The sequence below is a fragment of the Pagrus major genome, chromosome 13, assembly GCF_040436345.1.
Source record: "Pagrus major chromosome 13, Pma_NU_1.0".
Classification (NCBI taxonomy): Eukaryota; Metazoa; Chordata; class Actinopteri; order Spariformes; family Sparidae; genus Pagrus; species Pagrus major.
The window spans coordinates 8,948,218-8,976,068 of NC_133227.1; the positions used below are offsets into that span (position 1 = coordinate 8,948,218).

General features: G+C 41.7%; 1 protein-coding gene across 1 annotated transcript; it reads right to left on the reverse strand.

Moving 5' to 3' along the window:
- Nucleotides 1-221: 221 nt before the first annotated feature.
- Nucleotides 222-27,671, reverse strand: synj1 (synaptojanin 1). Its single transcript, XM_073478735.1, has 30 exons — nt 27,654-27,671; nt 26,534-26,693; nt 26,230-26,316; nt 25,553-25,820; nt 25,074-25,299; nt 22,926-23,009; nt 20,381-20,442; nt 18,262-18,358; nt 17,707-17,882; nt 17,540-17,621; nt 17,271-17,423; nt 15,339-15,504; nt 14,217-14,408; nt 12,874-12,958; nt 12,419-12,559; nt 12,133-12,325; nt 11,888-12,046; nt 11,625-11,781; nt 11,371-11,497; nt 11,011-11,223; nt 10,840-10,918; nt 10,480-10,645; nt 10,213-10,392; nt 9,669-9,791; nt 9,407-9,467; nt 6,848-6,921; nt 6,004-6,056; nt 5,531-5,720; nt 5,158-5,444; nt 222-3,731 (listed from the first exon to the last, which is right to left on the reverse strand). The coding sequence occupies exons 2-30, from the start codon at nt 26,655-26,657 to the stop codon at nt 2,736-2,738; spliced, it is 5,001 nt and encodes a 1,666-aa protein (XP_073334836.1). The 5' UTR covers nt 26,658-26,693; nt 27,654-27,671; the 3' UTR covers nt 222-2,735.
- Between the last annotated feature and the right edge of the window lie 180 nt (nt 27,672-27,851).

Genomic DNA, 27,851 nt, shown 5'->3' on the forward strand with positions numbered 1-27,851 from the left:
GAGGCTATTTAGCCGTTTGCAAACAATATCAAGGACATGAAAAGGCTATCTAAATTAAAGAGCATATAGAATACACAAAGTTTTGTTGTAGAAACACTGAAATGGAGCCATTCCCGTCAACAAACAGATGGTAAAATGTCTGCACAACTGAATTTTGAGTAGAGGTACTTCATGAATAACAAAGTTTCAGTTTACATTCCAAAAGAAGACAAACATCAACATTCAGGTAAACTTACATTTATTTTTGCATACATACAACACAAACTGCGTCATACATAAATGTGCAATCAGCTGTGCACTTAAAATATGGAACGCTGGATATTAACATGAATCGCAGCTTCATGTTTACTCTTTAATACATACAGAATATGTTCAACGACACAGACTCTTATTTACTATGGATTACAGCCATAAAAAGGGACACCAACCTCACAAAAGGAGCAATTTTGTTTTCCTATAAAACCTCGTCTGGAACATGACATGACACAAAGCGCTGGCTAGTCACCTACTTATAATGCAGATACGGCATCTACTGCACACATTTGGATAACACAATAAATGCATTTTAGAGATGACAGCGACATGTAAGCAAAGGCAACCCGATACACTTGCTTACATAGATAGCTCCTGCTTTCAGTGCAGTGAATGGAGATTAATTGTATTTTACACGGTGATTAAACAAAGCGCTGCAAAGCGTTAGTTAGCTGGTACTTTCTTGGGTCAGATGTTTTATCCTCCATGAGACATCCAATATCTTTGAGCACATTTCAGCCGGTTATATAATCTCTGAAGGTTGGGGGAAACAACATCTGAGTAGACACAGCTGGCATATTAGGGAGGATTGTACTCTCACTGATCCTATTGCTTGTCATCGTTTTCAACATTGACGCCGGCCACTACAACTCAACAGAAGTGAAGTAAAGTAGGTAGTACAGGGGAAGAATACTGACACGTCACCTCTCACGTCAACACCACACACACCTCATGAATGAAATCAGCGAGGTTCAGTAACAATTACTCTCAACTGGAGGAAACGGATAAGAGAAGAGTTTGACAATCAAATAACACTACTGTCTGAAATAACCCTGAAAGGATGTGACAAACAACTGGGAATAATCATCTGGTGATGTACTTGGGTCCAAACAGCTTTGCTACCAGAGAATTCTCACTCAGGTGGGGAAAATAAAAAGTACTTTGTCTTATATGAACATTTTCACATACAGTGCTGCCACTCCACAGAGAGCGGAAATACAGAGTTACAGCCATGAGCGAGTGAATACAGTAGCTGTTAGTTCAGAACCTGTAAGCAAATACACTGCGTGATTGTGTGAAGACCTCCTGGGGGGAAAAAGCTCTTGATATTCCACTCTTAACTCTGTACACGCACTCACATCCAAACACAAACACCACGACAGACGATACACACCTCAAACACAACACGTTACTTCTCACCACAGTATCAACAATAGATTATTTAGAGTAAATGTTCTTAGAAATGAAAAACATAACTTTTGCCAAACACAAAAGTGTAAGTAAAAAAAAAAAGTGCCCTCTTATTATTATGTGTGGCATGTCCTCGCCTTCGTACTTAGAAGTTTACACACGCACACACCACATTCTCTGAATTTACAATAGTATGCTAAATGCTTTGGATTAAAATCAAGAAGGATCAAAACACTGCAGGAGTGGAAAGGTCAAAAAGCCCTCTGATCCGTTCAGTCCACAGGCTCTCATCTTTGCCGTCAACAAGAATACAACCGAGAGAGCACGCACAGCATTTCAGTGCATATCATTGTGCAAACCACTGATACGGTCATCACAAACACACGTACGCACATTTAAGCGAGTTGTTTCCATATTGAAAACATACGTTTATACATAATCACTATGTATAGGTTTTGATATAGAGCTACAAAATATATTTAGCTAAGCGTACCAGCCCATGAGAGTAGAGAGAGAACAAAATGATGATGTTACAGAGTTTCAGTCCTGCTGCAGTGAACAGTTTGACTGTGACACTGACTGCTGTTCTTGTTCACACTGTGTGCGTCGGCAAGGAGGCGATGACAAAACCCAGTGCAACATAAAGTACATTCATGATAAAAAAGAAAGCCCGTGATGTGACTTTTTAAATTTGCACCCCAGACAGAAGTCAAAGCAATTCTCTGATTGCTGCGGACTGTGTTCATTTTGAGAGGGGATGTCAAACCTGCAGTGCATAGCCTTCTACGTCATGTAAACTGATAAAACCGAGTAAACAGAAGATTACCCTCGACTCTGAGGAATCCCGATCAGTCAAAACGATGGATATGAGCCGCAGCGTGTCAGCCAAAGGTAACACTGATTCTGGTGAATGCAGTCACACAGACGTGTCTTGATATTGCACAGGTGGTTACACACATGATTTGTGCGTATAGATGTACTTTATATAGCGATAAACTGTAGACACAGGCACATGTTTGCTGCCATGAATAAAAATAAACGTCAGAACGATTCATATTAAAATAAATGTTAGTATCAGGGAATAAGCAAACATCTCTGTGGGGAAGTTAGAACACACACTGAGACTCGTACACCGTTTCTGCTCGAGATATAAATCCTTTCCTATGCTTCAGAAGGGGGTTGGTCTATACTTCTTAAATACTGTCTCTTTTGTACAATACACACACACATATACACATTTATCATAGATCTATACATATCTGAATATGCCCTTTACATACTGAGAGTGATTTCTATCTTTCTGTTGACTCCCTGGAGAAGAAGCAGTCGTCGTTGGGTCCCTCTGGGAGCTTTGGGTTACCGGTTCTAGTTGGGATGGGAGGAGGGAGGGTTGGGAATACTGAAGGCGTTGAGGATAACCAGTCAGGCTCTGAGTCAAACACGGAGTTGGAAGGCAGAGTCCGAGTTTGGGACACTAGGGAACTGGAAGGGAAGATGGGGGCCTGTGGTGTTTTGCTTGAAGGTGGAAAATCGTCATCGAAAGTGACCCACTGCTGGGTTTGCTTCCCTCCTCGGGGAGGTGGCTGGCGACAAGCTGCGAGGGCAGGTGGAATGGAGGAGGGTGGCACCAGAGGCAAAGTGGGGGTAGTAGAATGTTCAGGGGTGAGAGGGAGTAGAGGAGTAGGATTGAGAATAGATGACGGTCCGAACAGGGACATGGTCTTTTGGAGCTGGGCGGTAGGTGCAGCTGCTGTTGGAGCAGGTGTGGGGATGAGCGGCTGCGTAATAGCAGACATGGTCCTCTGAAGGTTAAGTGTCTGGGCTGTACGCTGGATGCTGAAGTCTGGGGTGAGCGAGCGGTGCTGCTGCTGCGCCAGCGGGCCCGTGAAGGGATTGGTGCTGCTGGGTCGGGCAGGAAGCGGGTCAACCGGGAAGGGCCCTGGGGAGGCGCGCAGCGTCTCCTGTGAGCGACTGCGAGACGGGACCGGGGGAGGCGGGAGCAGGGAGGAGGCGAACGGTGATGGGGTGGAGAGAGAGGAAGAGGAGGACGAATCGAGTGCCTGCAGGTCTGACAGAGCGGAGGACTGGAGGGAGAAGGATGTAGGGAGGGTGTTGGAAGATGACCTAGACGCAGGAATGGATGGAGGTGTGCGCAGAGAGGAGCCTCTGTTCAGTGACTGCGTGGTGTGCCAGGGGGTGGAGGAAGGGGAGAGGAAGTCAGATGCAAGTGTGTCGAAGGGGTCGGGCTTCCATTGTGCTTCTCTTTGGATTCCATTCAGTCCATTGGTCTAAGGAAGAACAAAAAAAAAAAAATGGCATTCAGCTGTCACAAAAATGCTGTGAAAATATGATTCATGAGCTCATAATACTCACGTATTTTACAAAATAATGGTACATATGTTGTTTTATATGATGTTTTTTCCTTAGCTCAGAAAAAAGTTTAAAGATACCCTTTGGAGTTATCTTGTAAACAACAGTTACATGTTTATATTCAGTGTTTTTTTCTTTAACCCAGTGTGTGTGTCTGTAACAAACCTACTGAATGAATTTGCAGAGCTGATTATTGACTATGTTGACTGTTTGCATCAATGAGCAGTCATATTCCCCTTCCACATTGCTATAGTTCTTGGTGAATTACTCTGTTTATTTTCTATCATTAATGGCCGAAACAACATGGAGCTGATTTCAGGTGTTGCACAGCTATTAATCCAGCCCTTTACATGTGTTTTATCTTTTTCTTCGTGTTTTATGGCTTGAATGCACTAAACATTTGCATCACGGCCCACTGCAGTTGGCAGGAATATGTATTGAGGCGCGCGCACACAAAAGAAACCATCAAACCACTGATACATAACATCACTAGTGGTCAAAAACTCCACAGGGTACCTTTAAAAAGGCCAACTTAAAACATTCACAAACACGTACAGTGTTTATTTTTTTTACACTGACTACTGCTGACAACTCATGTATGTACCACAGTCCACATACAATCATCAACTCTAATACAAATGACAGAAATAATACAAATTAAACAAAACTGTCAAGTCAAATTATGAGGTCATTGCATATGTGCTCACTCTCAGCACCTGAACCACAGTGAGCACACATGAAAGGACAAATGAGGGGAAAATGGCCAACGACAAACGTCACATCTTCATCTGTGTTTTTCATGTCATTTATGGTTTGATATGTTGACCCACGAAAAGAAAAACAAATAATGCTCCATTTTGTGAGCCTAGCACAAAACAATGCATGGCCTTACAGTGGACTAGAGGTTAAAACAACATGGGAGAAGAGAAATGAGACAGGAGGAGGAGGTTACTGGGTATGAGAGGTGGTAACATCAGAGCAGAGGACTGTTGTGCTATGGAGGATGAGACAAAGAGGTGGTTTAATATCAAGTACCTGTCACCCTGAGGGCTTCTCCGGCTTGTGAGAGAGAGACAAATGTATCAGAGAGACAAAAGCAGGAAGAATGACACAGACGACTAAGTTCATCTGATGTGTGACAAAGAAGCAGAAAGAGGCTAACTTCTTATTCTCGCAGTCTCCACCTTTTACACTAATTTATCAGAAAACATCTTGTGTGATAAGCAGAATTTGAGAGCAAGAACATGATTTAACTGTATGTAAGCTGAAACATCTCAGTAGATAAATATGTCAGTGTTCAGCTGAAATTCTAAAAATTCAGTGAAAAAGGAAGTTGGCACCAACCTGTGCAGCTGGGGCTGTCTCAGGCTTGGCAGCATCAGGTGGCAGAGCGTGAGAGGAGCGGGAACGTGGTGGGGGTTTAGGAGAGGAGAGGCCCTGTGGAGGCCCAGCAGGGGCGGCAGCAGCCTGCTGCGGCTGGAGTGGAGTTGGAAGTGTGGGCTGCATTGGTGCTGGGAGCTGGGACTGAACTGAAGGGGCAGCTGCTTGGGGCTGCATGGGTGGCTGCATGGGTGATGGAACCTGGGGTCTCACTGTAGGGGGCTCTGTAGGAGGCATTCCTGAAGGTGGACCTGAACGGAATTAAGGCTTAAACATCAATAACTTTCCAATCTTGACAGCCTACTTTATGTCCCTCTGTGAAAAAATATTTCCTTACCTGGAGGCAGATCAGTCGCTTTGGGCTGTGCACTGGGAACAGGTCTTGGGGCTCCAGGGTGAGTGTCTGGGATGGGCCGAGGGGCCCCGGGATGCACCTCTGGGATGGGTCTGGGTGCGCCAGGGTGAGCTGGAGGTGGTGGACGAGACTGAGGAGGCACACTGATTACCCCAACTCGAGGAGGAATATTCTGGATAACGAAGAAGAAATAGAGAATTTTGAGAAATTTACATTTTGGGTAAAAATAAGGAAAGTGTGTCTCTTATAATATAGGCAATATTTTTTAGACCTTACAGATTACATTGTTTTCACTTTGACTGTCTGAAATGTTTTCTTACTTTTATTTAAACTTTAGTTTAAACTTCTGCTTAAACATCAGGTAAATTAGTCTTTGGGAACATTCCTTGTAAAAATCAGTAAAAGAATAGTCAAAATTGAGAAATAACATGACTAGTCAAGAGTTGTAAACTCACTGGTCTTGGAACACCTCCAGGTCCAGGAGCTCCCACTGCTACCTGGCCTCGACCTGAAAGAGTTAAGATAGACACACCAGCTACATTAGCAACAATAAATATTTCATTGTTTACAATGGGGAGATGTAAGGAATTGTAGGAGTGTTTACTGAAAGGAGAGTTCAACTATTACCATTACTATTCTAAATCATATGCAGCAAACCCACCCCAACCTATGACAGACCAATTTCCCTCCGGCTGACTTCATTATTAATGATGACTCAAGTCATTCCTGAGCTGCAGGAGGTCTGGAGGAGAGGCAGGCCTTGTTCTGTGAGCCAACTGCTTACCACACACCTCTTCTTTCACTATTCTCCTGCTGAACCCCCTCAGAGCCCGTGAACATGTTCCCACGCGACTTAGATGTCTGCTTCTCTGTAATACTTCACTGTACAGTCACCAAAAGTAAGTCAAGCCTGCTAACCACACACACCCTTACTGTGACCGAGGGATTCAGCTAACTGCACGCACACACGCACGCACAGAGACACAGTCACACACATGCACACACACCATATAAATGGGTCAGGTGAAGACAGGCCAATTCACCAAAAGGCTAAGCAACCCAACCCTATCCTCCAGCCTGGGACCGGTTTAATTTGTGTCGGTGCATAAACACATAACACAGGATTATAGTGGTAGACGGGCAGGGATAATCACTCCCAGCAACTCCAAGGAAACTCCACACAAAGACAGGCTTTCGTGGGAAAAAATTGTGCCTACTGTATATTACTGAGGAACAATCGTCTGTCTTCATTGGCACATTAATGCTAAGTGAGGCTACGTCATGCTTTGTGGCACTCACCTGCAGCAGCATCTGGCCGAGGCAGAGCGGGGCTTTTTGGTCCTTTGCAGCACAAAGGAAACCAAACCACATTACTGTTACACACATGAAGCAGGTGCTCCCAATGACAACACTTTACAAGAAGCACTGGGAAATAGCGTGTGGTGGTAACAATGTAGCGGAGCAGTGAAGCCTGAGATGCTGCGAGTCTGAATATCTACCTGACTGAGGAGGATTTTATCCACTAATCATCTTGGATGAGTGAAGATGAGCTGACTTAAGACAATTTGAATTCTGGACCAAGGGGATTTCCTTTAACTCACCTTGTCTACCCAGTTTAGTGAAGACTGTAATCACCAAATCAATACTTGTTTAGTCTATATTGAAAGAGTGCACATTTATGAGGTATCCTATTACTCATTATGTGCATCGATTTGACTCAGATGGTCTTCTGCAATATATAGCCTTGTTTTGATGCATATCCTCCCTCTTGCACAGGTTAATATTTACTTTCAGACCCCAATACAAGTGTTTGCAAAAGAAAATGAGAGTCTCATTTGTAAAACAAAATGCCTGCCCCTCTTGTTTTGTTGTTTTTATTAATCTTTAATGCTTGACACTAATCGGTTGGGATGCATTACACTTGCATAACCTAAATATTAGATGGGAAGAAAAGTCTGAAATTGCCTCCAGTAGCACAGTAAGTAAGAGAGTGTATTTGGTCCCTATAGCCCTTTAAACCTCTTTGGTTTTCCTGCTTAATTTGCATTAAATTAAGCAAAATATTTTTCTACCAAACACATCTCTCCCACACACACATACAAGACTAAGATGGCTCACAATGATGCTGAACTGGTCCTACAGTTACCCATCAATGTCAACAAAGCATCAATAACATTGATGACTGGGTGTAAGGCTACAGGGATCAGATGACATTTAATGAAACGCTGCCAGTTACCTTCACTGCCTCTCCTACCAAGCAGTGGGCTGGGACATATGCCACAGTCTTAAAGTCAAAAAAGGGGAAAGAGTAGTTTCAACATAAAGTACAGCAGCAAACATGACAAAAAAATAGATTTTAGAGGCTGTTCAGACAGATCAACATCAGTCCTGAGTGATCCGATTACGAGTGGACAGCTTTAAGTACAGGTGTGAACACTTCCCAAGATGCATTGAGAAGTAATTTGAGATCTGATCACTCAGACCACATTCAGAGGTGGTCTGGGACAGTAAATTAGCAGTAGCAGTAAATACAGACATGTTGTTGCATGAGGACCAAATTCTAAATCATTTGTGCCTTCTGGTAATTTCAGCATTATATACAATACATTAAATTGTTTCTTTTCTTGCAAAAAGTGTCAGTTTATCATGGCATCGCTGTACCAGCCTGTCTGTTTTCATGTCTAAATTGCATCCTGTCTGTGTCCGTGTCTGAATTGCATCTTCTTACCTCCCAACAGTGGTTTGAACACACTGTTTCAATGGATTTCACCATCTACACTAAGTTTATTAAAGAAATTAAACATATTGAAGTTAAACATGTCAAATTTTACAAATACAATAAACAGTAATTAATAAAGGCTACTTCTTTGACGCTTGAGGAGAATGTTCCCAGACTCCCCTAAAAAATGCTACATTTTGAGACTTAATAAACCGTGTGAAACGCTGTCAGCAACACACTCTCAACTTTTTTGGGCTTCTTGTTAATTCTGCAAACATTATACAAGAAGATTCTTTCTTGACGGGCTCAAAGCTGTCCACTTGTGATTGGATGGCTCAGGACAGATGGTAAAACCAAACGTGAACAGCCTCTTACTTGCAGTGTTGGTGACACAATATGAAAAAAACATTATAACCTGCTGCTTCCACATTAACTAAATCTAAATAAGAGCAACAATGTCTGGCACACTAATTAACAACACTTTTACAGTACTAACATATATACACCACAAGGGAGGGATAGTTGGAAATATTACTGCAAAATCATTTATTAGGTGGAGTGATTCAATGATGTAGAAGAAGCTCTGCATTTTGGTGACCATTCACCACTCTCAACTGAAAAACCTCACGAGCACACACTTAATCTAGGAGTAGTTCAAATAAAACCAAGCATGACTCAGCAACCACATGTCCGATTTCCTCTTCTAAACCCAAGGACAGCCCAGTGATGTGTACATGTCAAGTTGATGTTTCAGTAAATAAACACAATTTTTTCTTTAAAAGTATCATACTTTCAATTGCAAACTACCTTTGTACGATGCCAACTGTCCAAAGCGAATGCCTATCGTGCTGAATGGACAACAATGAGCTTAATCAAATTCATGGGCAGACTGTGCAAATTCACAAGGACGAGCCAGTAGACAATAAAGCATGGTCTTAAATACTGCAGTAAAACTGTCTGTGGTCATATATGAAACCCAAAGTCAGGTTTTACATGCTCAGGAGCTTTTTTACTGGATTATCAGTGATGAAAGCTTACTCAATCAGCGCTAATGCAATGTGTCTCTGTGTGTAGCATCAGATGGGGAAAAAAGCAGCAGCTACATTAAATGCTTCAGCAATGTAAGCACATAACCACACATTGCCACAGCAATCACTTTACCTCCAGAGTCCTTTCTAACTGGCAGAGGGCTCATGCCTCCTTCAGAAAAGAGGCGAAGCAGTGGAATAAAGGTAGAAATGTTAACACCTGCCTAAAGAATCTGATACCATACCATACTGAGAAATGAAATATCCACACTTCCAATGTTCAGATTTTTGCAGGCTACATTTCTTTGATTCAAAAGTCTGAAAATGAGGCTTTAATCAACTGTATACCAGAGGGTTCAGAATGATTCTTTACCTGAAGGTGGTGGAGGGCGTTGAGGGGGTGCCGGTCTTGCTGGAGGGGCTCCGGGACGAGGCGGTGGTGGCCGTTTGGGCTCAATGCCTTGTGGGGCACCAGGCTGGAAGTCAACAGGAGGCCCTGGAAGGAAAAAATATAAGAGGTTAAAATGGAGTGATTTAACTGAGGTACAACTTTACACCATTTGGAACCGTTTCCAGAAAAAATTGCGACGGCACAGTCTATTCAGACCAAAAACAAGATGACGCAAACACTGCACACATTTTAACACTGCACCAGAAAACATGTATCAAAAGGAAACAAGTATTTTACTGAATGACACACCACAAGCCTTCTAACACTAAACAGAGTTTAGTTCAACACGCAGCAAATTTTACCTGTACTTCCTCTCCTCATTGATGATGGACTTAAATCTGCTTCCATGCATTACAAACAAAACAAAATTAAGGTTTATATTCCAGTAGGAAGAAACTAGAGCCGAAGCAGATGATTGGACTGTACTTTTAGTGACCTGATTCCAGGCGTGTCACGCTGCAGTTACCTTGTGAAGGTCGGGCGGGTTGTCCACGACTGGGCCTGCTTGGGGCCGAAGGTTCTCCATGGGTGGGGGAGGGACAAGGACTGCTGCGGGGGGAGGGAAGAGGGGAAGATCCGGGGCCAGAGCCTGCTCCAGGCTGCAGGTGCTGGGGAAGGATCTCCTCAACCTCTTCATCCACGTCACCTGATACAGAAGACAAGTGGTGACGAATATGAACAGAAATTGTCATTCATAATGAATGAAGGATCAGGATCGTTTGACACTCTTTACCTTCCATGTCGTAATCATCGTCGCCCATGTCAGTGTCCTCAGCGAGCAGGGTGGAGCTGGCCGAGGTGGGGATGCTCCCACAGATCCTCTCCACACTCATCTCCTCCTCAAGACTCTTGATCCAGCCTGGACTTTTCAGACGGATGTCAATCACCTTGCCAAGGACCTACAATGTAACCAAGAGACACAGACAAGTAAGAAATGGACATGTTTAAGCAGATATACATGAATAAAAAACAACCTCTGTGTCACATCTTCAAAGCACTGAGGTGAATTTCATTTAAACTCAAGTCACATAATTGTAACGGAGGAAACATTTCAATAGCTCAGAAGCATTTAACATAATCAGTGATGACTTACAGTGGAAGCGCTGAGGGACAGAGCAGCAAGAGCAGAGTACCCTTCCAAGAAGGTCACCCACATCTTCTCCTCAACAAACCTGCATAAACAAGGACACCGTCAATGCAGTCGAACTGTCTGAAGGTGATTACACGTCTGTTCGTCCTTCTGTGATGGGGATATCAGCCTCACCTGATGAGTATGACCTCTCCAAACTGAGCAAACTTGTCCAGCAGTTCATCTATGAGTGCATCATCAAAATAGTCTTCAGGGCCGGAGGAGCACAGCGACACCAGGATAGTGCCATCTGGAGGCCCTTGCAGGGCGATGACCTCTTTGTAGACCTGGTGCCGAGCCTCCGGGTCCACCTCCAGGATGTCCACGTCCATTATCGCCACCACAGGCCTAGAGAAAGACAGGAGACATGTAGGATTGTGATGCTGTTTGAAAGAGACACACCATATATTTGTTTCAGAGTCTATGTGATTACTTAGTACACAGATCTAGAAGGAAGGAAATGCAGCTAAATTACACATATCTCTTGTTTCCTACCTGTGGTCTGAGGTCTTAAGCTCAGCCCTGCCGTAGTATTTCAGAGACCCAGGGCTCCAGGGGTTATCTGGATCGTCCTCGTTCTCCCCAGATGTAGAAGCTGCGCCTACTACATTCATCTCCTCAGCTGCAAAACATATATAGATGCACGTATATTCTTGTGTTTCAGGAGTTCAGAAGTCGTACATAAGTACATAACGTAAGAAGATAACTAACATATTTTTCACCCATGTTGTGATACGTCTTCTTCTTACCCGTTTTGTCAAAGTTCCACTTCCTCCTCTTCCAGAGTATGCGGTCAGTCCAGGCCGGCGTGCGGCACTTCTCACTGGTGTCATAATCCTCTGAGAAGAGGTCATACTTATAGGTGGGGGCAAAGTCCAACTTCCCCTCGATAAAACCTCGGAAAACCTGTTGAAGATCTGCATGCATTAGTATGGGCTATAAAACTCAGGATCAGTGTTATGGTTCACTATTTTCTGTTGAGAGGAAGTGAAAGTCATAAGTGCTGTCATACCAAACCAGCAGTCTTCTGGTCCAACAACTGGTCCCCTGCTGTCAAGGCATCCCAGTTCTGCTGTTTGATTAGATCCTTTACTTCCTCGTTGGGCATGCTGATTCGATAGTTGAAGTCTCCACACCAGAAAACGTAGTCGTGTGAGTACAGCAGACGGCCCTGGCAAGGACAACATGGATGTGGTTATGCATAAGTTATGCAAGAAAGGTGTTTTAAAATTCACTTGTTAATGTCACAGTGATCACCATGGGGAAGGTGAGTCTGCGCGTGATCTCGCTGTAGTCGTCGTTCCTCTCCTTGACCTGTGATTGGCCAGCAGCGAAATGGGAGCAGACGAAGCAGATGCTGGTGGTATGGAACAGCAGCCGTATGGCCACGCCTCCTTTATTGCCTGTAGCCCCGCCCATTCCGGTTTTTACCGTATCGACAGCAACATCCCTGGAAAAATGCATTGAATTCCCATCTGTTACCGTACCTGTGATGTACAGTTTAATGAACAGCTAATGAGAATGTGAACAGTTGCACCTGTACCTGATGAAGGGTGCGTGCTGTGGGCGGATGAAAACAAACAGACACACTCCCACCAGCTGCTCTGAAGCCAGCAGCACATATTTGTGGTCCCGTGATATGTTTTTTTGTAGCTCAGCTGCCCAAAGCTTCTGGTTGGTAGTGCTGAGACAAGATAAGAAAAAAGTGTTATAGAGCAGGAAACGAAAAAGAAAGAAACAAATGTAAGTCAGACTGAGATGAGATGTTCCAAAATCCTCTTTGTTCTTCTTCAAGATATATCAAAAGAATTACATCTGACTAAGTCATATTAGCTTTGTTGGATCAGGCCTAAGCAGCCTGGCTCCTGTACTTATTGATCTTATTATCTCAAGAGCGAATTAAGTATTTAAAATAATTCAGGGCCATCTTGGAGCTCAACTTTCTCGTGGATGACAACGACAGATCAGTTACCTCGGATGGGAGTCTTGCACACATACCTGGCACTGACAATGTTGCCAGCATTTAGTTCAACCATTTCCTCAAAACCGATGGCAAAGATATCTATGGGGTTGGCTTTGCTGTCTGTGAAGAGAAAGATTACACAATGTTAAACATACGTAAAATGACATCAAAAGATTTTGTGAGTAGTGTAGTGAATATTGTACTAATCACCATTACTGTAAAGACAACAGACAAATGCTTTACTGAAAGCTGTCTACTCTATATTGATAGTAATGTTCTGCTAACCTTTAGGGAAACTAGTAAAAAATTATGTTAGTAAGACCCAGGTTATAAAATACAAAACAATCCTTCATTTAACCTTTATGTTTCAGGGGTCTTTCTTATGACTCATCTTGTTTATGTCCTGTAAATGAATTCATTTAGCAAATGCTCAGCTCCCTGGAACTGTACTTGAAGAGCAGCTGCTCAAGGAGGCTGAGGTGCTTCTAATCACCTTTTACTTGTCCAGATTTTCTCAGTCAGCTTGAAATTTCAAAAGTGCAAGACCTACAGTATTTTAAAAGCAACAGTTTGACGTTTTTGGAAATAAGCCTACCTGCCTTTTGGCAAGAGTTGGATGAAAAGTTGGATACCACTTTCATACCATTATATATACACAATATATCAGTGACTTCCTGATGTTTTCACATTACTGTGATGCAACTTGCAGACAATCTACAAAGTTATTGTAACCAACCAAGAAATAGTCTGGCACATAACCTCCCTCTATATCAGGATGAGTTATTGTTTTTTTTGTTTTATTTACGTGTTAAACAAATGAGATACTGTGTAACGTGTTAAATAGTGAGCTTTGGAGGTGCTGGTAGGTAGAATTTGTTTGAGAGCAGGAAAAAAGTGTTGCATGCTCTGGCTTCAAATGCATTTCTCTTTTATGCTGATCTTGAATAAGGCCTCAGAGCTGAAACGTCATCTGAATATAAGAGAAATGCATATCGTGAAAGGGTGTGAGACATTTTTTGCCCAACTTTCCAGTCTACTTCCATTGATCTGCATCACACTACAACAGTTGGTGTGTGTTACTTTCCTATCATACAGTATAGGCAGAGTTTGTTACCTTAAGCCAGAGACCAGGCTTGCTGTTTTCCCCATTTTCCAGTTTTAAGTTAACAATCTGCTGGCTTTAGCTTCATATTCAGCATACACACATAAGAGCAGTATTAATCTCTAATCTTATTCCTTGCAATATAGTGATTAAGCATTTTTCACAAAACATCAAACTATTCCTTTAACCTCAAAGATTGATAAGAGCTGCAGCCCTCACAGTCTCCAGAGATGACATTTACGACCAGGAAGAGCAGATAAATAAACACAGACATACCCTGGAACTCAGGATGCCCTGCCTTCTTTGGAGCATCCAACAGCCAGTCGTTAAGTGTCTGGTTGCGGAAAGCAATGCTGCGAAACTGTTTACCCCCGTTGACATTCCAGGTGCCCACACACACCCGAATCTGCTTGGGCCTCGTGTATTTCTGGTAGTTCTGACACATTCCCAGCAATACTCTTGGGGAGGCTGTAGAGTGGAGGAGAGTGGGATTAGAGTGTGAACTGGTTTGACTATGTGTGTGTGTGTGTGCAGGAAGGGCAGCATACAGGGAAACAAAACAAAAATGGGAAAACGCTAATGAAAACAAACAGAACCTAAGGGAGAACATCCAAATACAACGGAGGAAGGCTGAAACGATGTTCTAAAACATGGGCGTGGGAGAAAGGAAATACAAACAAGACTTTCGCTGAAATACAGATAACATTCAAATAATCAACATTGGTAATGGTTCATTTCTGTCTGTAAATATTTACTCAAAATTTCATTTAAAAATTCTGCATCCTTTCTTTTAATCACCATGGCAAAAGCCTGATTATATGCAACAGCAACAGAGGGTTAAACCACTACCAACACTGTATTATAAATGAATGAGTAGGAAACACAAATGATAGGACAACTGTGTGATGGGATGAAAACATCCATCCACTGGGGGCAGTCTGTCAGTTACTATACCTGATTGTAAGACCGGCTCAGTGACTAAGATTGTGCGCAAGAGCAGGGGAGGGGAGAGAAGGGAGAGAAGGGCGGGTTAACCAGTGCTGCAACAGATAATGCTAGCAGAGCAGTTGGTCAGCTTTAATCTAACTGGGACAGATAGCTGACACACAGAGATTACACTTCCTGCTTGACTCAGAGCAGGCAAACCCTTCTATTGTGATGAGTAGCTTCTGGTTTTTACAGGGCTACAACAGATACGGGTCAAAACTTGTTAAAATATTCAAATAATTCCCCATCTCCTTTCCAGCAGAAGGGCAAGTAAATTCTTAATATGACAAAACACAAAAGCTGCAACATGTTATATCTAGGATAAACTTTCACTGAGTACATTTTAGGCAAGATGCAATCTGTCGGCTCAATGAACTAACATGTCATATTACCCATTTCGTAAAGAATTACCGTAAAGACTGGAAGTGGTGAGCAAGGCCCGAGCTTTGTCAGCCAAATCACTGTTAAGCGTGGAGCCCAGCCTCAGGATGTCTATAGCCTCCTGCTTGGAGCTGTCAAAGAAGTTATTCTGGATGGTCCTTGTCACAGAGCGAGCTCCATCTTTTAGCTTCCCAGCCTACAAACAGACAGAACAAAACACACACACAAAAATAATAACTACTTGATAATAAATTAATTATATTCTCATTTGGAAAAAAAGTCTGTACTTCCCACTCAAACCATGGAAGAGAAAAACAGGAGGAACACATCACAGAGATCCAGGTAATATAGATTTTTGAACTGACCGGGAAGGATCAAAACTGCCTCAACAGGTGCAACTTTAAGATTTCACTGATTGATGTGTGAAGTGGTGATAATTTTGACTGACTCCTTCAGGGTCATCCAGTCAAAATGGCAGATGTTGCCAGAAATGATAAATGATACAGCATCAACAAAATGATCACTCAACAAGCAAGCTGTTTTTCCTTTGTTTTTTCTTAAAGAGAAATTTAAAGATAGATTTCTGTACATCAGAGATCTTCACTGATCTTTCAAGAGTTGCCAGGTCAAGACAGTATGCATCACCAAGATACCCCAAGGGGAATAAAATCAAGTCTTATTCAAAATAAATAAATAAGTCCCACCTATCCCATCATCCATCATCATCCCTCATCATCATCATCACTTTATCCACAGACACTGAAACCAATAATGCACCAGAAAAAGACCCACAGCTCAAAAACAACATCGACTGGCTTGTTAACTTACCACACAGGTAGAGAGGTCCAGAGGACAGCAGAAAGAGACAGCACACGAGAGTTAAGAAACAGAAGCACACAGTTCTACATGCAAGGGGATCGAACATTGCATGCACAATGCACAACTAGCCATTATCATTTCATTTAAATTTCAACCTTCTGCATTTATTGTACAGTGGTTGCATCTAAGTTATTATATTTTTGTATTTTTTCATTAGTTTTTATTTTTGCTTCATTTTTAATATTTCTTTTCAATTCAGTTTAGTTTCAGTTAGTTACCAGAGTGTCGTTGCTTGTTTCAGTACTGTTTATATTGTGTAAAGATGTTTAGTTTTAGCTTCATTTACATTACTTTCAGAATAACTTTTTTTTTTATATATATATAAAATACTGGTTATTTGTCATGGGCAAGATTTAAGATGTTAAGAACAGGTATTACAATACAAACACAGCACTTTGTGAAGGCATTCGACTCATAGTCATGTAGACATCTCAGTCTCAACAAGCATGTACACAGAAGAACTGTTTATCAGGATTTTCAGTTCCAGAAGTGCCAATTAAATGTCCACCATTCAAATTTTAAAGATCAAACAATAATTCGATATTTAAATGGGCACTATGTAGTTTTAGAGAAGACATTTAAACTCAGAATTTTAATATTTACAATGTTAATGAGGTAATAATACAAACTCTGAAATATTAAATGTTTCCATAACTGAATAAACAAGCTGTTCTCAGAGGAAAATAATGTCCCCAGAACACTGAAATTGTGGGTCAGTTGGTTTATTCTGTCATGAAGACAAAGAATTTGTTTATTTAGTTTTTTTAGACAAAAAAGAAAATCACTCAATGAAGATCTTTCTCTTCTGATTTATGTTTTTCTACCCCAACACTACAAAGTGCACATTTAAGTCCATTTTGCTTCATGAGAACAAAAATATAAAACAACTTGTCAAAACATTAACACATTTAATACTGAGTTTTGTTGAGTCTGCTTCAAAAGATGCTGCCAATCAGTGTTTCATGTCACCAGCCACTGTCAACAGTTGGGAGGATGTTGTTACAACAGGCTAAGCTATACCATTAGTAACTTTTAGAACAGTATTCGCTGAACTTGTGTGTATTCAGTGTCCCTATTGTGTACCTTGGCCTTGCCATCCAGGGCACCAGTGCCCGCATAGATCTTACTGACGGAGTCTCCGTTGGCAGACCACATGGTCCTAAAAACCTCCTGGAATCTGGCCACCAGCTGGGGTTTCTCTGTAAGACCCATTTCCTCCAGCTGCTTTGGCAACATCTGGTGAGGTGAGGAAACGGGGGTTAGACTAAAAGAATTGTGACTAAAAAAAAAAAAAAAAAAAATGGATGTTACTATTTATTTATTTATTTATTTTAACAAAACAAAGCCTTTACCTCAAGGGCAAAAAAGGCCTGGACACTGTTGGTTCTATCCAGACAGTCCAGGCAGTTGGTCCTAATGGTTCCACCCTGAGTCCTAAAAAAAAGCATGTTAAAATGTTAAGAGGCAATAGCAAAAATGTGATACTGATTAATAAAACATGTTTGTATTGAACTGTCACCTTGTGATGCCCATCTCTCCAGAGTAGTAGAAGAACCCACACTCCTCTATGAACTTGCTGAGGTAGGGTTTGAGGACACTGTGGAGTTTGTCTGTCTTGCCTCCCTTCACATTTTGATGGTAGTCAAAGTTCACCATTTTCACTGCTGACACGTGCTCCGATGCCTTCAGGTGACTCTGAGAGTGACAGAGAGAAGAAGAGGACTTGTTCCTAATCTTTCATTGTAGTCATACAGGTAAGAGGCAACATTACCAGCTATATCTAATCAGTTGTTAATAAATGTTAATCAAAGAAGTGTAGATTTCTGGTTTTATATTTGAGCAAGTTTCAACTGTAGTTTTGTGACCAAAGAAGAAAACGTGACCTGGCAAAAGTTCATGGTGCAGTAATTGTGATAAGAAAGAATTCCTGTGAAGGTTTAAAAGAACAGGAAAGGCAGCATTCTGGATCGCATGCTTTGGAGCAATTCTGTTTTGTTAGGGACATCAGATGGACAAAACAGAATTGCTCCAAAGCATGCCTCAGTGTTCAGGGGCAGAAAATGGTTCTTCTCACCTGAAACGCTTTGCTGAGCATGTGTTCTCCTTCCTTACTCCCAAGCAGGTTGATGATCACCTGTTTACCATACAACCTCCGCAGTGCAGTGAAGTGTCTGGAAAACACACACACACACACACACACACACACACACACACACACACACACACACACACACACACACACACACACACACACACACACACACACACACACACACACACACACAATGTAAATGTCTAAAATAAGATCACAGACTGATGACGCGCCAATACCAGCATTTATCATAACATATTAAGCTCCTTGAGCTTGTTATCAATGCTTAAGCTTGATAAATACACACAAGATCTCTCAGTTCATCTATCAGCAGCACAACAACATCAGATATTAACAGCTGCTGGGTTCACGCCTCTACAACACAGAAATACAATACACTGTTTTTATTATCCTGGACTATAAGCCCACTGACTGGCCTGTATGTTTTTTTTTCAACAAGTAGTTACTTGTACTTGTTCAAAAGCCGTGCAAGTCCTAATGCTTATTTGTTTCATTTTTTGGCTGTGACACTTGCATCTGAATGTCTGAAGGAATACATTATGTAAATGATGGGACTTAATCCTAGGACGTACCTACTAAGACAGTTGGGTATTTGTTTTGCTAAGCTGTCGAGACTGAAAGGGCAAAGGAGGGGATAATGCCAAGAAGAGACACTTAAATGACCTCAGGCCTCTATCAAATTGGTTTAATATATTGTAGGTATGGATGGAACGGAGGCATCACTCTGCTACTGTTACCATGTTTATAAAAGATGTTATTGTTGGCTTTGTACTATCTCAGGAATTTCAACAGAGACATTTTAGGCTGTCACTGCAGAAAACAGACTAGATATTACAAAGGATGACTCATAAGTCCTAATTTGTGCATATATTGAGAAACAGTGCTTTCATCACCAACTGCTTATTGTGAAAAAATGACTAATTTGTTGTGAACTACAAATCGTGTACCATCTGACATGCTTGTCTTGACATGCTCAAAATATCAATAAGCAGAGGGAGTACTGAGCTCACTGAGTCCACTTCATGGAGTCCAACATGTCTAGAAATTAAAGATCTTCCATAGCTTTCCTGCAATATGTTGCAAAACCACAGGGAGATGCTAGATGGGATGAAAAGTTGTCTATTTCCACTTTAAATAAACTAGAAACTCTACGAGGTACTGCTCTGTTGCTGACCCTGCATCTGTAATGTGTCTGTAGACATGGAAAGCAAGACTGCAAATTATGATTTAAAACAATTTGTCCGCAAATTTAATGTTAATGTTGAATTTGGAATTATTTGGAACACATTTTTTTTACAAACTGCATGTTTATGATGCCAAAAAAACGTGTGAATGTCAGCTTAAATCATGAGCATTTACACTTAAAATTATGTTGTGTTACTTTTATTAAGCCACTTTCTGAGGCTCGTCTTTGCCTTGTAAAGAAACAAGACAAAAGTTGTTTCAGATAAAAAATGTGGGTGATTCCCAGGAGGCTCATATTTGTCACTGCCCACCTGGTCTCCACAGTTTATTGCCAGTTGAGACAAGATGAGTAATCAGCATAGCTATTTTTGCAACTTTCTGAGAAGAATTTGGAAGGATACAATTACTGAGAGGACATAATCTGAATACAATGACAAAATAGTCACTGGATCTGAATTGCACGCATAAGTGAAGATTTTCAATACTTTTTTAAATTTAATTTTCGAGTTACAAGAAGCTTTAAGGCACAAGTGCACAAATTTAATTAAATGCACTGTATGATAATTTTACTTGTACAAAAAGAAAAGGAGGGGCTTTTGCAAAGAAAGTGTCTGCAATCATTATAAAATACAGGGGTCGACAGCTAATCAAGGGCTACCAATGTGTCCTTTCTAAATTGACCTCTGAGGACACACTTAACATCTTCTCCTTCAAGAGTCTGGAGAGCTTCTCTCTATTGTGGGCAGTAACTGCAGGAGACATAGCATTATGGTGTTTCCTCTGCTCCTCAGAGGACTGTTAATCTCTTGGAGGCCAGACAAAGCAGCTGAAAACTGCCAAGCACACATACACATGTGCGCGCACGCACACACACTACACAGAACTTTTTAATTACCTTTCGAATGCCGGCGCATTTGCCTCAAATCCCCTTGAGAGTTTGACACGATGAGAGCCAACCTGCAGGGCAGAGACAGTGAGAAAAGACAAGAAAGACACGAGTCACAGTGTCCTCCTTTACTTTAACTCAAATCCTTTAAAAAGGAAAGCTGCGCACACACACACGTCGCAGATGACCAGAAATCCTGGTGGTGAAGAACGAAGTTGGGATAGAAATGTTGCATAACATATGAACAGTGGAAACTTTTAAAGTGGCAACAAATAAAAGAATGGCAAAGGACGACAGCAACACAGGGGCAGCATAGGGAGATTTGTTCATAAGACGACAAAGACACTGAGCAGCAGAGAAAACTTGAAGCCTGTCATCTCTCCAACACCATTATCAGAAATGTTCAAATTTCCTTTTGCCCCTCTTCTTGTATTTGGTCTCACTTATATTCTCCTGGTGCTGACTGAATCACGAGAAACACTCATGGAGAAGTAAAGGCAGGCATGACCACACCCTTACAGACTCTGCAGGACCCTTGCACAGTGGCTCTTAGATGTAACTCTGCTCACTCTGCACTGCAGGTCCTTACTTGTTCCCTTGTTGCCCCCTACACATCTGTGCACAAATTCATGTGCTTCTCAAATCTCCTCTCTTCCTGTCTCTTAATAGCTTGTCATCGTCTGACAAGAAGAAAATCAAATGCCATTATCACTCCTCCTGTACCTGTCACTTTCTGCCTCCTCTTCCTTCAATCTCATTGCTCAATCAAGGACATTAGTGGGATCTCCTGAGCACACTTCGACTCTCAGTGTTCCCACAGTGCCAGTCTTTGCCTTTCTTTTGCACCGTCTGCTAATCTCTTCCTCTGCTTTGTATTCATCTGCTCGAATGTTTGTATGTGCCTATTTTGGCTCAGCCTGTGTTTGGCAGGGCTAGACATTTTGCTCCATGCTGCTGCCATTTTGTCACTCCTTCCTGTCTCCACTGTTGTGCAGGTCTATGCTATGCATATTTAATAACTTCCTGAGATGGCATCTAAAAGGGACTCGGGTTACAACTGTACACCTCAGGCCAAAACCCTTCACATGTTACTCCAACTCAATGGATAGCAGATAGCACCTGGAGTGGCGCTGGTCAAATCACCCTTTTAATTGTTTTATAATACTGAAATTATTTATCATCCACATTATATTTCAAGGTTACATCTTAATAAGTTTGTCCTTGACTACAGAAACTGTCAATAATTTTCATAACTAATAGAAGGATTTCTTGAGTAATATGATGCCACATGTGATCATTATTCCACTACTGGCTCTTTCCCCTAAACAACCATAAAACCCATTAACTAAGATTTTGGGATCAACCAGGAATCTAACAACTAATCGTTTAAGAGGGGGAAGTCCAATGACTGATTTACATCTTTCCCAGCAGGGTTTTATAATACTAAAACTATTCTAAGTTAAACTAACTGTAGAAAGATCAATGACTCTTCTTCTGGATAAAACCAAAGCTATCCATCCTGCTCAGAGACTGAATTAGAGAATATGGGGAGGAGAAAATAAGCCTACAAAGCCACAATCGGTAGAGGGGACTATGAGCTAAAACAAGGCCTTTAAAAAGCAGGAGGACTACAGTTATGTCTGAAAACAACCCCGAGCCCACAACCCTCTGTTTTTTGACCAAACCATAGACCTTGTGGGCTGAATACGTGTCTAATATGGTCTTGGCCTTTCTTGATATAGATTTGACAGCTAATTTTTTCATATTGTCAATTAATACCTACCCAGCAGCTGCCTGGGGAATATCAGCTGACTGAGTGAAAGAGAAGTGGTTAGAGGATGTTTTCAGACCAGGCTCTCACCTGACCAAAGATGTCTGGGAGCTGGGGAAAACAGAGAAATGCCCTTTACCAACCACTGTATCTATCATTAACCTCCCCCACGTCTGATCAAATTTATCCACCTGTCTGTGCAATGTCAGGACAAGGGCAGGAGAATCCCACTGATGTTGTTTATAGTGTGCATTTAATGGGTGATGCTAGTTCCTGCTTTAAATCTTAAAAATTGTATTTCCAGCTATAGCGACCTGGATAAATATCCTTAATGGGATTGCTTTTCACCCCTGCCCTTTGGCATTGCACAGAGAAACCCCCATCTGCAGTATGAAAGCGCCAACACCAGCAAGAGCCAAAAAAACAAAGAAATGGTTATACCAGGTGGGGGTTCTCATCCAGCTGTTTAGGGTGCCGATTCTCATTCAGTTGCGACAAAACCCCCTTAATGGAGTTTTTCTGAACATAGCATGGACAAAATGCGTTAAAACTAGGATGTAATTGTAAAAGGAGACGTTTCATCCTGCTTCCTGTTGACTTCATCAGAGCTCAGCATTTACACTTACACTGTGTAATCAACTGAGACTGTGTGAGCCAAATCTACAACAAATTGGTCAGGACTTCTACATAAAAACAAGGGATGTGTTATGATTTTCATATAATATATGAAAATTCAAGGCAGACTCAAGGCTGGCTTTACAGGAAAGTTTCAGTGTCCATTACCTGGATTCCTGGCTGTTCCCAGAAAAGAGGAATGGACCCACGGATCTGTATGAAGGATGAGACTCTGTCATCCAGGAAAATAACCTGTTTAAAAGGAAGAGGAAAGTTTGGTTAACTTTAGTCGCAATATGACAAAACACACATGTAATGTAGTTGTAGAAACATGATTAAAAACACATTCAAAGAACATAAATATAAAAACATCTAAGATAACGAGCCAACCAAATAACCCCCCAAAAAATAACCAACTATAAACTATAGGTGAGACTGATGGATGTTAATTCCTCTGTGACTGTATAATGCAGAGAGGGAAATGACTTCACAATACCAGCATGTGTCTGAGGCTGCTTTGTCAGGACACAAGGCAAACATAAATAAAAAAAGACAGGCAGTGTGTCACATGTAGAGAGGCTACACTTTTCTGTGCTGCACTGATGACATATGGTTGACGCCAAGATCACTACTCAACATGACCATAAGCTGTTAACACCACAGGCGCTGGACAAAATAATCAGCACACCTAACAAAACAATATACTGCAACACAAAATCCCTGCATACACCACTACACGTATGAGGCTTCTAATGTTTAATTTCTATTCAGACTTTGTGGTCAAGCTGTATTACACTGTGTTGTAGCTACAGTTGTTCCAGTTGTTCTTGTTGTTCTGCCTAACCTACAGCTTCCTGTTTGTTTCCTGAAACAGGAACTATAAAAAGGGAAAATGCAAATTGAGTTTTTTTTCCACAACGGAGAGATGAAAAGTAACATTCCATCCTCTGAGAATGTGATGACTCAGTAAAAACGGAAATACTGACTGAACTGAATTTTACTCAATAAGGAACTTATAAATGACTGCAAAGTAAAAGGCATCAGACTGGAACTTGACCAATAAATCAGTGTATTGATATATCATCATCATCATCATCATCCTGCTGGTTTTCCTATAGGTTAATTATGCATCTATAATTATCAGTGTTACGATGTCATTCTACAGTGACAGCACAAAACGCTAGAGCAGTAGTGTTTCACGACAAGGTTGCAGCAGGTTTGCTCTTGAACAGTCAATAGATAACCAGTGTTTAAACAGACTGTATTAACCAAGGTCATGTGACTCTATTAACAAATGCACATATGATGCATGTTAAAAAAGGTCAGCACCATGTGGACTATTCTACTCATTATTTATTAACAGTGTACAGAGTATACAGACTAATATCACACAAAGCTTCACACACACTGCACAGGGGCAACAGGCAAGGATGCCCACTCCCACTAGATTCAATCATTTTCCAAATTCTACTCGATCAGAGCAGCTGTACAAATCCCAAATCCCAAGGAGGCGTAGAAGTGCTGCAATTTTCCCATATTTTTGTGTATATGACAGTGTATATTTAAAAGGAACCCATCCCAAACAGTCAGACAACACATCTGACACACAAGACATCAAACAAACCTTGTGCAATGACATTTAAATTACAGACCTACCATTCTTTAGCCAACACATCAAAAGGCATCTTTGTTTCAAAACTTGTACAATAGTAACGCCTCTGACAACTTGATGGACATTCCAAAAGATCCCAAATTGAACACTGTTACCATTTCCATCGCCCAAATCTGGAATAACCTTCCTCTTTCTCTCTTGGATTGAAAAATGCAACTACATCCATATCATCAGTTAATTGGCAACAAGCTCTATCAATCAATACCAATGCAGACTTCTGGACCCCAATCTGAACAAACGCACACGCAGCTCATACAAGGTAATCCACAGAGTGCACCTCACTGTGCAAAACTTGTTGGTACACTCTTCTCTAACTGCACACAAAACACTCCTGATGCCTTCTTCTACCTGGGACTGCACTCCCATCCCATCTATAACTACGTTCTTGACTGATGTCATAAACTCTGCCCGGTCTTGTTTAACTCTGTCTTTTGTCATTTTTCTTGTTATATTGCACCCATAAAGAATTCTATAAACAGGCTAAAGCTCTTCAGTGCGTGGTAGAATAAGTTTGTCACTGCCTCCTGCTCTGTGTCCTGTTTGCCATGCGCTTACTGGCACCTGAAACTGATGCAAATTGATTTCTAAACACCAGCTCTTAACACCTCTCAAACGAGAAAGAAACTGTCAAATAGCTGAGTCACCTGTTCAGTCTCCACAAAGTTGGCCACCTGTCCATCGTCGTTTGTTCCTCGGACGTTGAATCGTGTTCCTGCTCGCTCTGAGCTGAGGCGAGAGAAGATGCAGGCCTTAGCCTGTTTGTGCCCTGCATAGATAGTCCTGATCTCCACACCACCACACATCAGCCTCAACAGCCAGTCATCACAGTTTACTCCGTAGTGTTTTAGGTGCAGGTGCAGAGACTGGTTCCTATTGATTAATGATATCAAGACAGACACAACAGCAAACACACAAGAAAGAATTGTGTGAGTGGTGAATTTTCACAGCTTAGTTGCAAATCACACAGCCCCCATATCACACATTCAGTAGAAAATATCACAGCACAAAGAACGTGCAGATTGGAGAACATGTAATTAGTTGATATCTACTACTTCAGAGAAGCCAAATACCTGCCCACTAGTCTCCTTATAACCTTGGAACAGTGATCATTTCACACTCTTACCAAAAGAAACGGTTATCTGTAGTGTCTTCTAGTATCCTGCGATGTGCATTGAGACTCAAGTCCATGCTGACTCCAGTGGAAGACCAGGCAAAGTAGAAGTGTCCTGAGTTTAGGACCTTTCGCACCTCAGAAATCCGGTCCTCGTCTCCTGGATCATTCTTCAGTGATATGAAGTCTGTCTGCGTGACTCTGAAAACCTCAGAATCCTGCACCTTCCCCACAGAGCTGCATCCTGTCACAACCACCAGACTGTGGAGCATGGAGTCACCTGCAGAAGTAAGGTATGAAAACATATGGTCCATTGTAAAGAAAAAAGAAGGCATCGTGTTAATAGTTATAAAGCACTGCATTAAGAAAAGATACAATAAAGCATTAAGAGGCTGGGTAGGAAATGGTTAATTCAGCTTTGGTGCCACTCCTTTATAGGATATCACCGAACAGTCAAATCTCAGCCATCTATAAGCCTGAGCTTTAATCTTTCACACGACGTTTTCCTTGTTGTGATAACAAGAGCCTTCAAGGTCATATAGAGGACAGGAGAAAGCAGCTTATGAGTAAGCAGCAGCAGGAATACAAACCACAGTGACACAAGAACCCGGGGGGTCAAAATCTGGACTGGACCCTGGTAACTTCTGCAACAGGGAGCAATGAATGGAGAAGATGTTTCTGTAGCTTACCCAGGTTGAGGCGGAGGACGCCCAGGATTCCATAAGCATCAACAATCTTTGAGTATGTGTTTTTGATGGCCTCCTTCTCTGCTGCCGCTGGATACAAACAGAAGCAACATAATGTAAGGACAGTATCTGTAGTACGCCTTCTTAAACCCTAAAATAAATGTAGCCTATGACTTGATCATAAAACAGAATCACATCCATCCCTGCAGCTACTTAATGCAGCTGTATTTCCCTTGTAGCATTCTTATTTGAGGCAAGAGTATTTCAATAATCTCTCATTACAGTATAATTAAACAAGATGCCTTACACAGAACGGCAACAGCCCCTGATTCAAACATGAGGCATTCTTCCCTGGTCCTAGTTTCCACTATGACACTGTAGGGGGGTGGATCCAGCTTGTGGTAGATGCGATATCCCTTGCTGAAGGCCATTGTTGATCCAAGATAAAAAACAACCTATGTTCTGACCTGAAAAACAAAAAGAATGGATGACAGCAGATCAGACAAGACACATTCCCAGTCAGACACAACATCTGTAATTTGAAGGCAACAAGGGAGTAGGATGCTCTATTTATTATTGATGGAGATGTGACGTATGATCTGACCATACAGAGCTTGCTTTTCAGGATGTCTGGATCAGAAATTGAGCTATTAGATTTTGTACAGCTAGCTGAAATATCAAGATGTTACAAAAACTAAATGTAGATAATCGCAAACCACTCTGGCTGCGGGTGAAGCACTATTTAGGTTGATTTTATGCCCTCTTCATTAAGGATATGTCATGTTATTGGCCAATAACATTACACATTCCGTGATTCAGCTTGACGAGGAAACTTTCATTGCGAAATCAGAAGCCTAACGCACAATCAATAACGGACAAAGATAAGGCCTACACATATAATTAATCTGATTTCAAACTGAATATCGCAGGTGGCTGGAGATTATGAGCAGCAGGAGCACTGTGAGCGATAACGTTAGGCCGAGAGACTGTAATATCATCCATCCTGACACGGACAGTCACGACTTGAGTGCAACTGCAGCAGCCGAAGCTAACGCTAACGTTTACCTGCTTGCTAGCTTTAACGCTAGGATTTGTGTGATGGAAAACAAATTAAGAAACCCAGAGGGATATAATGATAGAGCTAAAACAGCTTCCTGTCTTTCGCCAATCTAACGCTAGCTGGTAACGTTAGCTAAGTTAGCTAAATTAATCACAGGGATAGCTATGATTCGCTAGCTGGCGATATTTTGATGGTGGTTCTACCTGCAAGTCCGGGATGATAAAATGTGTTGTACTAAAATATAAATTCGAGGGACTCGACCATGTAAAACATGTAAATGTGCGGAAACATTTACATTTCGGCTTTATCTCACAATTGTAGGTTCTATTTAAATTACACAGAGGAAGGGCTACAGATTTCACCTTACCGTCTCCCCCCGCCGGGTTGATACTCCGCTGTCACAACAAAATCCTTCCCGGTGTGTCGGCAGAATGGTACATTCCAACTCAAAGCACGCCTACCGCACGTTACCGTAATACCTAGACAAGTGTTTGCGTGCGCTTCCGTACAAGGGAAACGGAAGGGAAACAACGGAGTACGTAAATAAAATACGTTTCAACCTAAA